The sequence below is a fragment of the Saimiri boliviensis genome, chromosome 1, assembly GCF_048565385.1.
Source record: "Saimiri boliviensis isolate mSaiBol1 chromosome 1, mSaiBol1.pri, whole genome shotgun sequence".
Taxonomy (NCBI): Eukaryota; Metazoa; Chordata; class Mammalia; order Primates; family Cebidae; genus Saimiri; species Saimiri boliviensis.
This window is the reverse complement of record NC_133449.1, coordinates 49,217,790-49,230,959: the sequence shown is the minus strand read 5'-3', so window position 1 is coordinate 49,230,959 and position 13,170 is coordinate 49,217,790. Positions and strand designations below refer to the sequence as shown.

Genomic DNA, 13,170 nt, shown 5'->3' with positions numbered 1-13,170 from the left:
GGAATTGGTATTTTCTTCTGCTATTATGTTTTCAAAACTGACAGGGATAGGAAAGAAAAATTTATCCGGGAAGGAAAATTAGATCAAACATTTAACCTGTCATATTAAGTCTGGCAATGATGACTATATGTAGTCTTGCTTAAATAAACCGTCTATTAATCATTAAACAACAACAACAAAAAAAAACCAGAATGTCTTTTCTTTTATTTATTATTATTTTTTTTTTTGAGACGGAGTCTTACTCTGTCGCCCAAGCTGGAGTGCAGTGGTGCAATCTTGGCTCACTGCAGCCTCTGCCTACGGAGTTCATGAGATTCTCCTGCCTCAGCCTCTCAAGTAGCTGGGATTACAGGTGCCGGCCACCACGCTCGGCTATTCTTTTTGCATTTTTAGTAGAGATGGCGTTTCACCATGTTGACCAGACTGGTCTTGAACTCCTAACTTCTAGTGACCGACCTGCCTAGGCTTCCCGAAGTGCTGGGATTACAGGCGTGAGCCATCACACTCAGCCCAAAAATATTTTTTTAAGTATGAAAAACCGACGTCATTTAGGTGCAGTGGATCACGCCTGTAATTCCAGCACTTTGGGAGACCAAGGCCAGCAGATTCCTTCAGGTGGGAGCTTGAGACCAGCCCGGCCAACATGGTGAAACCGTCTCTACTAAAAAATACAGAAATTAGCCAGGCGTGGTGGCGCAGGCCTGTGGTCTCAGCTACTCAGAAGGCTGAGGCAGGAGAATCATTTGAACTTGGGAGGCAGAGGCTGCAGTGAGCCAAGATCGCACCACTGCACTCCAGCCTGGGTGACAGAGTTAGACTCTGTCTCAAAAAAAAAAAAAAAAAAAAATTTTACTCTTACTATCTGAATATTCATTTTCCAATTTAAGGTATTTTAGATAGAACTTGGAATTAAAATTTTTTGTGTGACTCTATATGTAGAAATTTTCTCAATTAGATGAAGTATAAATGTACATTAATGCAAGAGAATGAAGTATAAATGTACATTAATGCAAAATATTCTTTTGCTACTTTATGTACAAAAGAAATTTTCAAATGGGCAAATAATAGTGTAATAATATTGAGAGTTAGTGACTTTAGGAAGAATATTCTTTTTCAGATGACAAAGAATTATAAAAACTTTAATGAAAAATACAAAGCAGAATAGAGATTTTATATCATAATTTTTATACCAGTATTCATAACACTAAACAAAATCATTTCTAAAGACTATGCCTAATTTTTAATTATTTTATTCCACAAATCTTTTTTCTTCCTTTTTTTTCTGAGATTCACTCAAAATCCATGAATATTCTAAAGAGAAAATCTGATCTGGGGATTCTTCATTTTTTGTGGACAAAAGTAGAGTGTTAACTCTGTCACTTCAGAATTTCACGAGGAGGAAAAAATCCAAAGTTATGTACAACATAATCATTTTTGCTCTAGATATTATATATGTTTATACATATTTATATACACACATATATAAACAGACACATAGAAAGATGTTAGAGGAAGAAAGTTCCTCTACCTATTTTGTATTCCACTAACTTTAGTGGAAAGTGACCTTCTATTTAGTGTCTGTACGTGCATTAGAGCAGGCATCCCCAAACTTTTTACACAGGGGGCCAGTTCACTGTCCCTCAGACCGTTGGAGGGCCACCACATACTGTGCTCCTCTCACTGACCACCAATGAAAGAGGTGCCCCTTCCTGAAGTGCAGCGGGGTCCAGATAAATGGCCTCAGGGGGCTGCATGTGGCCCGCGGGCCGTAGTTTGGGGACGCCTGCATTAGAGCAATCACAGGAACAATGCAGCAAGAGGCAGCACTGAGAAATTATCATTACTGCACTATAATGTCCTACTCTTAAAATAAGATTACTAATATTTCTAAGAATAAACTATAATAACTTCAGGGATAACATTTCGTATCTTCACATATGCCAGAAGTTTATGATGAAGATACTGACTTCTGCTCCAGCCTTGACAAATACTGGTTTTCACATTTGGCCATTTGGCATTCAGAAAAGAAATATTTGGTGCACTAAATGTACAGCCAAAATGTGTAGGTACTTCCTATATCAATGCATTATTTACTTCCATTTTAATGTGCTTACACAAAACGTAATTTTTAAAGAGGATCTTATATATTCCAAGGGCACAGAAATCAATTAACAGCCTCCCTTATGGGTCTAACAAGAGATATTATAAAAAACTCAACCCCACACAGAAGCACCAGTGATCAAATAACATTTTATTGTTAACTACCAATAATCAAGAAAAATCCATGCAAGAAAGGTAGTAGTTCTTCTGATCTATATGCATTGTCAATGAAATCCCTTCAAAGGCTGAAACTTGTACACAACAGAATTGCTTTCTACAGCTAAAAACTTAGAGATCTAAGTTAGCTAGACCTGATTTCATATTCTCTTAAAATATGTTGTAAAGATTATTAACGTCCTTATACACTGAAATTTTAATATATTTTAAGATTTAGAAAAAGGTGTATTTTAAGATTTAGACAAAAGTGCACAAGATAAATTTATAATTACTAACATGAAATTGTCTGTGATTCAGTAATATCCAAAATGAAAAACATTTATAAATGTCCAATATCCCAATCCAGCATCTGATACCAGAGTAACTATCATTATGAGGCAATGGAAAGAGTACCGAGATAGACTGTGGTTCTCACTCAGCTGTTGAGTCATTCTGGACAAGTTATTTGCCCTTCCAAGTCTGTTTCCTAAACTATAAAATAAATATATTAATATCATCTTGGTCTATATGTATCAAATGGAGTCATGGAAATTATAAACTATGATATATGTGAAATATTGAGTATCATGAGGGTTCCAAATCTAGGTTTATTTTCATACCAACTTTATGAATAGACTGTGATTGATTTTTATGTAGTTTTATGTTTACTTTTAATGTTTACTCTCTGTAGAAATTAGTTGGGACTTGATTATTTACTTGTCACTCAAGAACGTAGATATGATTTACAAAAGTGTATTAAGAGTTATCTCAGGCCGGGCGCAGTGGCTCAAGCCTATAATCCCAGCACTCTGGGAGGCCGAGGCGGGTGGATCACGAGGTCAAGAGATCGAGACCATCCTGGTCAACATGGTGAAACCCCGTCTCTACTAAAAAAATACAAAAAATTAGCTGGGCATGGTGGCACGTGCCTGTAATCCCAGCTACTCAGGAGGCTGAGGCAGGAGAATTGCCTGAACCCAGGAGGTGGAGGTTGCGGTGAGCCAGGATCACGCCATTGCACTCCAGCCTGGGTAACAAGAGTGCAACTCCGTCTCAAAAAAAAAAAAAAAATGAGTTATCTCAAGTATTAATGTTAAACTAGAACTGAAATTACAAACAAAACTAAAACAAAACCAATATAAAATCATTTATAATACAGAAAGCTTGTTCTTTGCCAAGAATAATAATAATCTGCTGAAACTGTTATTGTTAGTCACTTAATAACTACTTTCTTGGTTGGTACACATCAGCAGCAGTCAAGTAACACCTCCGAGAACTCAACCACCAAAAAAAGATAGTCGGGAATAAGAATGTCCTCAGAAAGCTCAACTGTATAAACCAGAACATATATTAGGAAGTCAGGTACAAGCACCAAGTGAAAGATAGGACTAACTGAATTTAAGATATTAACATGCAATGAAAAGAAATGTATCTACCAGAAATATGGAGGTGAGCAGTTTGGTCAGCCATGGAAGCAGTGAAAAAGGAAAAGTACAAAACACTATCATGTAAGCATTACCCAGGAGAAAGGATATCCTGTAAGGCAGACTGATGTAAGTAACTGCTTGACAAGTATATTATGGAGATGGGATTATCACTTTATCAGAGTTGATGCCATTTCAAACTTCTAGTCATTTATAATGAACTCCCTTGTTATCTCATGATCTTACTCAGTAGGCAACTATTGAAATTTAGTTTTCCATTCAGCATTCTACATGGAAAGAATATACTCAGTGATGTAGATTTCTAGTCCTTTTTTTACTTGAATAAACTGGCATTCTCTTGTGATGGGGATGTATATGCTCAGATAAAGAGTATGGGCTCTGTAGTCAGGTTACTTTGAGTTCCTACTAATTTACTTTGTGATCTTGGGAAATTCACCAACCTGTTGTCGGTTTCCTCATGTGTACAAAGGGGGTTTAATAATAGGACCTATTTCCCAGGGCTGTTGTGAGGATTCAACAATTCATGTGGCCGGCCATCAGTGGCTCATGCCTGTAATCCCAGCACTTTGAGAGGCCGAGGCAGGTGGATCACCTGAGGTCAGGAGTTCGAAACCAGCCTGGCCAACATGGCGAAACCCCATCTCTACTAAAAATACAAAAATGGACCGAGTGCAGTGGTAGGCACCCATAATCCCAACTACTCGGGAGGCTGAGGCAGGAGAATGGCTTGAACCCAGGAGGCGGAGGTTGCAGCAGTGAGCCGAGATCATGACACCGCATTCCAGCCTGGGTGACAGAGTAAGAGTATAAAAAAATAAATTTCATGTAAAGCACTTAAAATAGTACCTGTCATATAGCAAGTGCTAAACAAATGCTAGCCTTGTTATTATTTTTGAACATGAATTAACATTTCTAAGTCTGATCGCTCTGACACTGATCAGTTTCTAAATATGAAAAACTAAAGCAGGGCTACTGTGTTGTATAACTCCAAGGGCATCAATGCACAAGGGAACAGAATTCTCTGCAGCTCTGAACTGAAGGCACGACCTGGTAAATTCAAGGTCACCCACCCCTGAGGTTCTTTTCGGTAGCCTATCTGTCCAGGTGAAAAACTGACTTAATATGTAACAGTCATAAACCTAAATGTCTACCATAGAGAGGCAGATCCCCTAAAGAAGTGAAGCACACCCTGAGTGGTAAGTTTGCCAAGGAACGATGAGTGACAAGGCTGTGGAGGGCAGAGGGCACAAGTCAAGCCTTAAATGCTTCAAATACAGATATTTAAAAATATCCTGTCAGGCAAAAACAACAGTAGAGACAGATTTTAAGCCTGAAGGCCAGCAGTTTGCAAACCCTTACAGCACCCTTTCATTCAAATCTTAAAATATTTTAACTTAAAATAACATATATCCTGTGACCTATTTTTAACCTTTTTCTTTATTGTTCTGTAACTGTCCCTTCTTTTGTCCTCCCTTGGCTTCCAAAACCTTCTGTGCTCTTCTCCATAACCTCTTGACACACATACCTTGAGTAGTATCATTCATTTCAACTAACATTTCAATCAGCTAAAAACTCCAGATATTTATATCCAACTCTATCAATGCTAAGAAATACCTCATGAATTTTATCTGTCTACTTTCTCATTGCCAATATCTTTGGTCAAGTCTTCATGTGATTTCTAGATGTTTACAATAGCTTTGGCCCGTTCTATTTTCTCATTGTCCACATCCAGCCACCAGCAAATCCTACTGGTTCTAACACCAATTGAACAATATCCAGAATCCAACTATTTTCATCTAAACCATCATCATCTGTCACCTAAATTACCACAGCAGTTCCTTTTATTACTCACTTACCATACTACTCATTTACCACATACCATAGAGGATCCTGTCCCTCCTCTGTTCAATCTCCCAGTGGCTCCCAGGACACTCAAGAGTGAAATCCAAGGTCCATACAATGGCTTACAAGGCTCTATACAATTGCCTATCACTCCTCTCGTTTCTCTTATTACTCTCCCCCTCGCTCATTCTTTTCTCTGGCCACACTGCTCCCTTGGTTTTCCTCAATCACACCAGGCTCATTACTGGTCCAGGTTTTGTCTACCTCCCACTCCCTTTATCTGGATACTCTTTCCTCAAATGTCTTGGGTCTGGATTGTTCCCTTATTTCACGGCTCTTTGCTCAATTGTTACTCTTTCATAAGTGCTTCCATAAACACCCTCTCGATATCCACTTGACTCCCCATCTCCATTTCTGCTTTATCACCATCTAACACATCTGTTTTTCATGTTTATTTATTTTGTCTCTCCCAAGAAAATGTAACCTTGATTACAGCAATAATGTTTTTTTCTGTATTGCTGTATTCCTGATCCTAGAACAGTATGTATTAAATGTTAAGTACTTTGTGTTTAATGAAAATGACTGAAAAGCTTCCTAACTTATCTTCCTTCTACTGATCTCCCCTGCTGTAGTCCACTTCCTCCTATCTCCCAGGTAGCATACCAGAATATGCATCCAATCATTCTCCTGCTTAAAAGGCTTTAATGGGATCCCCACATCCTTCAGAGTCTGGCCCCAGATTTAATCCTTTTCCCCATTCTCCAAAATAGTTTTACACTCTCCACATACTAACTTTTATCATCCTTGAACCTACTTATGCCATTTCTCCATGCTTTTCATTTATCTCTGCATTTACTTGGCCAAAGTTTTACTCATCCTCCAGATCTAGCTATGCTATGTCTCCCAGAAGCCTTCATTTGTACCCCCATAGCACTCAGTTCATACCTCTATTATAGTACTTGCTATAACTATGTATTTACCAATCTGTTTCTGTAACTTCAGTAAAGATCCCAGAGAGCAAATTCATGATGTTGTGTCCAGAGCTGTTTTGCCAGTGCTTAACACTATACTTAGCAGAGAGGAAACACTGTAAGTCTGTTGAAGAATGAAAATGTAATGAATGAAATTTTAAAATGAATGAAACAATTTGTTTATGAGAGGTTGGGGGAAAAAAAGTCTTCCTAAGAGTCAGAGTGCTTTCCAACATCAAACCTGAGGCCTGATATGAGTTTTTACATTTGCTAAAGAAAAACATCCTTTAGTAACTTTAACAATAAATTAGTGGATTCAGGAATCAAAAATAAATTAATGGCTAGTCAGGAGAGGTATTTACTCCATGGAACATACTAATTTACAAACCAGATATTATGTAGAGCAAAAAGTATACTCTGATCTGAGAAAAGGCATCTTCAACTTTTTAAAATTAAAATTGTTTTTAAAGTAGGAAGGAAAATTGAAAATGATCTAGTGTAACTACCTCATTTCACAAATGAGAAAAATCATGAAAAGGGGAACAGCATTAACCAAGTTAGAAGATCAGGATCAGAACCAAGGTTTTATTCGAAATGAAGAGCTTGCTCTCAAATGTAACACATTACAATACCAGACTACTCAAGAATTAAAGCCCAGGACTTATTCCATTATTTTGCTATGCAAACTTAATGAAGAGTGAAATAATATTGCAAGTAGGAGTTTGTATACCTGGGTTCTTATCTAGGCTGTATTTGTGAGATCTCAGACAATTCCCTGAACCTTGTAATACTACCTTAATTAACTACCACGTGGGATTAATGTGAGAATCAAATGAAAGCCCTGTTGCAAATGAAAAGTATAATCATCTTTTCCATCCTCATCCCTTCAGATTCTCCAGTGCAGTCTCTTAACAAGTTATCAATCTATATGGGGGGGGGGGTCATAAACCACTGGCGATTCTGACTAGTTGGAGTTTTGTTGTTCTTGTTGTACAGAAGGACAGAAAGCAGAGAGAGAAGGGTGGGGAAGCTGTTTATACATTATAAACCTCCTCCCAAAGGAGAGTATTATCCATATCACCTATCAATTAAAGACTCTTTTGAGACTCACAAGCTCTTAAACGGTTCATGTTAAAATTCTTTTTCCCCAGTACAGGCCCTACAAAACCTTTTACCATTAGCATATTTCAGAAAATTCTGCAACAATTACTTGGATTATATTTATCTTATCCTACTCTACTGTAGATGTGTCCAAAGCAGGGACTCACAGTATTTCATCTTCAGGAGTTGTTTGTGAATTGTCTTAAGTGGGTCAACATCCAGCTGAAATATAAAGCTAAGTGGCTGGATTTGTGCCTGAGAGAACTGAATGACAAGAGACAAGGATTATACCTCCCTCTGATTTCCCCCAACTCCTTCCTCCCCATGTCTATTATTTATTTCCAAAGACCTTTTAGAAACTAGGCTCCAGGCTTATGCAAAAGTCCTCTACTACAATCTACATAGCCACAAGTATATTTACAAGTATTTTTAGATTAACATTTTATAAAATACAATGTTTTGCCTCTAGGTGTGAAAATATTTAAAGGAAAGTACACTAAATGGATTTTTCTTTTCAAGTTATTCATTTGGCAAACAATCTTGAGCAAAATGTTCACCATATAACACATACAAGGCTGAGCATGGTGGCTCACACCTGTTAATCCCAACACTCTGGGAGAGGCTGAAATGGGAGGATGGCTGGAACCCAGGAGTTCCAAGACCAGCCTGGGCATATAGCAAGACTCTCTTTCTTTCTTTTTTAAAGACGGGGTTTCACCATGTTGGTCAGGCTGGTCTTGAACTCCCCACCTAAGGTGATCTGCCCACCTTGGCCTCCAAAGTGCTTGGATTACAGGTGTAAGCCACCACACCTGGTCTGCGAGACTCTATTTCTTTAAAGGAGAAAAAAATCATGCATTCTGTAAATTCCATTTACATTTAGAATCTCATTCTCACATAAACAGTAATATTTTGTATAAAATCAAAGCAATTGTAAATATAAATCATAGACTTCATTTTTTTTTCCTGCACACACAGTATACCTTAATTTTTGAAAATGTTATATGAATATCATTGGCTGGGTGCAGTGGCTCACACCTGTAATCCCAGGTCTTTGGGAGGCCAAGGTAGGTGGATCTCTTGAGGTCAGGAGTTTGAGACTAGCCTGGCCAACATGGTGAAATGGAGTGACTACTAAAAAAAAAAAAAAAAAAAGCCAGGCGTGATGGTTGGTACCTGTAATCCCAGCTACTCCAGACCCAGGAGGCAGAAGTTTCAGTGAACAAAGGTCTTGCCACTATACTCCAGCCTGGGTGATAGAGTTAGACTCTGTCTCAAGAAAAGAAGAACTAAAGAAAAGAAAGAAAGAAAGAGAATATCCTTGAGACAAAGCCTAGCTCCATATACCAAGTTTCATATATTTTTCTCCACTTAATTCACAGAAACTTTCATTACAGTATAAAATAGCCATAATGTAGAAGGATAGAATATTTGAAGGGCCCACAGATTAGTCCATTTTTTCCCAAATTTCTTAAGAATTATCCAGGGATCCTATGAAAAATACCCTGGAGATTCTGATTCAGTTGCTCTGGGCAGATTTATTCCCCAAAGTGATTTTGATGATTAACATTAGGAAACACTGATCTAGTATAGCAGTTCTCAACTGGGCACATATTAGAATTTCCTGGGGGGCTTCTAGAACTCTTAAAACCCAGGCTGAGGTCCAGACCAACAGAAATAGCAGCAATACTTTGAAAAAGTTCCCCGGGGAAGATTTAGAACCATTGATCTGATCTTGCAGAATTTCTCCTGACTTCTAGTTCACTTGGTTTTTGATGTAGTTGTTTTGTTTTTTATGTGGGTTGACAAAAAAAAGTGTGAAAAAAACCATCGCTTTTGCCTCGGAACAATGATGCCTCTTAACAATTGGATAGGCTGGGCGCGGTGGCTCAAGCCTGTAATCGCAGCACTTTGGGAGGCCGAGGCGGGTGGATCACGAGGTCAAGAGATCGAGACCACCCTGGTCAACATGGTGAAACCCTGTCTCTACTAAAAATACAAAAAAATTAGCTGGGCATGGTGGCGCGTGCCTGTAATCCTGTAATCCCAGCTACTCAGGAGGCTGAGGCAGGAGAATTGCCTGAACCCAGGAGGCAGAGGTTGCGGTTAGCCGAGATCACGCCATTGCACTCCAGCCTGGGTAACAAGAGCAAAACTCCGTCTCAAAAAAAAAAAAAAAATTGGATAAGTTAAAGTGGAGCTAACCTTTTTATTTCAGATATCATTAGAAAATATGTTTAGTCCTAATTTTAAATAAAATGGATTAATCTTAACCCTTAGCTCTTACTACCAAACTGTTAACATATCTTACAAATAATTATTTACAGTTTTCTTTTTAACCTCTAAATCAGTATTTTTATTTTTATTTTTTTAGAGACAGGGTTTCACCATGTTGGTCAGGCTGCTCTCAAACTCCCGACCTCAGGTGGTCCGCCTGCCTCAGCCTCCCAAAGTGCTGGGATTACAGGCGTGAGCCACTGCGCCCAGCCTTCTAAATCAGTATTTTAAAATTTCAAATTCTTTAAAAGGTCTATCATCACAGTTCCTTACTAGCAAAATTATTTTGATACCTGAATTTGACATGATTTTTTCATAATGTACAATACGTAACTCCATATATTTAAGTTACTCTGTGCAATGAGAGAGAATAGATTTCCTTCTTCCACATAAAAGAATTTTACGCTCCATTAGCAAAACCCCATCATTGGTTTGTCCACAGATACTCGAGTGGGAAACTGCTCAAGATATTAGTCAACCCATTCTAAAAATGTTCTTTTTAATACAAAAGATAATATTTTAAAAAAATCATTAAAAATATGCCAAGTGCAAGCTTATGCATCTATCATTTTTAAGAGTGCATTTTACTTTGTAAAAATTACCACACTTTTGATTGACGTGCCCTCCGGGAATCTACTGTTACTATTGCAGTATTGAAGTTGTTGAAATATCACCTTCATCCCTCACAAGACCGCTAGGTATTTAGATATTTCAAATTTCGGCGATGTTTGTCATTTTTGCTTCTGGGTTTTAAAAATGTGTTTAGGATGCTTTACCAAGCAGATCACATTACTACAGATAACACTTCAGCAATGTATATAATCTACAGTACAATGTATATTTTTGATTACTTCTATGAGGTTCTAGATTTTCAAATTAATATTCTAAGTAAGAATCAGATGCAATGAATTTTGTTTCAGTAAGTTTAATGAAAGCCCCCGTTTTCATTATTAAAGATACGTATTAATACATACGAATGATAAAATTTGAAGTCTAACCAAAATTTAAGTATGCTACAGTATACTTTGCAAATGTCCCCAAACTTGAATGGAATCAAGAATGTGCCGCTTAAGGCACAGAGCAAAAATAAAAAATCAGAATCTCAGTTAAATATTCAAGAGATACACACCATCTAGAAAACTGGGCTAGCCTGAATAATCCATGGAGTTTTTCCTTTAGGGTAAAACTGTGCTACACTAAGTTTCTGCAAAGCCTAATTATTTTGTGTTAACATAACTGAACTTGAAACTTGCCATCTCAAATTCCACGGGATAAGACTGTATACAACAGCTGGCCTTTGGGGGCTGCTTAAAAATTTCCTGAAAGCCAAACATGTTTATTTTTTAGAGGTGTTCTCGGTTCTCGGGTAGTAGTCAAATATCAAACACCCGTTCCTGAAAATTCCTGGCTGGTCCTATCCGGCCGGGAGCACCGACCCCTGGACGGGAAGAGGCAGGACCGCAGCACCGAGCCGGGACACTGAGAGCCGCCCGGCGCACACGGAGCCCGCCCGGGGGCGGGGGGCTCGCACGTGCCGGGCCGGGGGCGGGGCCGGCGCCGGCGAGCAGCGACCCCGACTCGGGAGGCGGGCGCGGCCGGGCAGACCTCCCCCGCGGCCGCGATCCAGCGGTTTACATAAGGGTGCGCGTCATGGAACTGATGGAGCCACACAGAGACGTCTAGGTCATGCAGGAGGCGCCCGGCCCCGGCCCGCTCCCGCCGCCCCAGACCCCTCCTCTCATCCGACAGAAAGACAGACAAGAAGGGTTCCCGACCTGTCGTGCCCTGCATGTTCAGAGTCTGTCATGTTTGGTCAAGAACGGGGCGGGGCTGGAGGGCAGGTCTGCGAGGCCGGCGGCGGCGGGGCGCGGGGAAGACCCCTGCGCCGCCTGCGGGAACCTGCTCCCGGCCGCCGCCGACAGGTGACGAAGTGGTAAAAACTCACGGTTACTAGTGAGCGACACAGACACAGACTTTCCAGTCTATTAACAACCACGCCAGAGAGGTGGGGCTCTAACTGCAAACACTGGGCAACGGCCCCGCGCTGCCGGCGCTGCCGCTCTAGTCTCTATTCGCCGCCGGTGGCTGTGGCGTGGGAGCGGGCGGGCGGCGTGCAGCGACGCGGGGATTTGGACAGTGGCCGTAACGGTGATTTCTCCTCACCAACATGGCGGCACCCGAAACAGGCAGCTTGAGAAAATGGCGCCGGCCGCAACACTTTGCCCGGGACTAAAGGGCAAGAGAGATTCCTCCGCGAGCCGCGGCCCTTGCCCAGCCCGCCGGGGCCGAGCGCGTTGACCATTGGATGAGACTGCCCGTCAATCACCTGCAGGGGCGGGTCTCCACCCTTCCCTGTGCAGCGGCGGAGGCGGCAGCCTAGTGGCGGGGAAGGGCGGCGAGAGACGCGGCTGAATGGCTTCTCCAGTGGCTGCAGGAGCGGGAGGTGGCCCACGGGACCAGCGAGGGCCACCAGCGCCTCTGCTCTGGGCAATTTTTTTGCTAGGAGACGCCCGCCGCCTGAGGAGTTCCAGACGCATCAAGCAAAGGGGCCCCAAAACCGTTATCCGAGGGGGTCATGGGTGGGATCACAAAGAACAGGCGGCTGTCGAGTGCTTAAAAAAAAATTTTTTAAACCTTTGTTCTTGCAGTAATGGGGAAATGCAGTTTCTCCTTCACAGTTGCAGCTATTATCTGTTTTTCTAACGTTCAGTGCTAAGAATCGTGAAGGAAAATAGCTTGCCATGCAATTTTTTCTTATACTTGCCGCTAAATTTACCCAATTATTTCTTAAAATAGGAATAGCTATTAAAATAATTATATGAACTTTACATTATTTCGTAAGAATATTAACGTCAAATATATGCGAGTATTTTATAAATAACTATTAGGCATGACTTTTTTTTTTTTTTGAGATGGGAGTCTCGCTCTGTCGTCCAGTGTGCAGTGCAGTGGCGTGATCTCGGCTCACTGCAACCTCTGCCTCCCAAATTCAAGCAATTTTCCTACCTCAGCTTCCCGAGTAGTTGGGACTACAGGAAGCGCCTCCATGCCTGGCTAATTTTTGTATTTTTGCTAGAGATGGGGGTTTCACGATATTGGCCAGGCTGGTCTCGAACCCCTGACGTCAGGTGATCCACACGCCTCTGCCTCCCAAAGTGCTGGTATTGCGTGAGCCACCGTGACTGGCCATGCATGACTTTTTTTACTTAAGAACGTGGCCTTAAGAAATTTTTAAATGACAAGTCAGTGGTTTGGCCCCTGAAGGAAGGTTCCTTGCT

General features: G+C 40.7%; 1 protein-coding gene across 1 annotated transcript in view; it reads right to left on the bottom strand.

Moving 5' to 3' along the window:
* Window positions 1–12,116, bottom strand: part of ZC3H6 (zinc finger CCCH-type containing 6) — a 64,277-nt gene extending 52,161 nt beyond the window's left edge. Inside the window, exon 1 of the mRNA XM_003942492.4 lies at window positions 11,668–12,116. Coding sequence (XP_003942541.3) covers window positions 11,668–11,699 — 32 coding nt within the window. The 5' untranslated portion in view covers window positions 11,700–12,116. The remainder of the gene's footprint in view (window positions 1–11,667) is intronic.
* Between the last annotated feature and the right edge of the window lie 1,054 nt (window positions 12,117–13,170).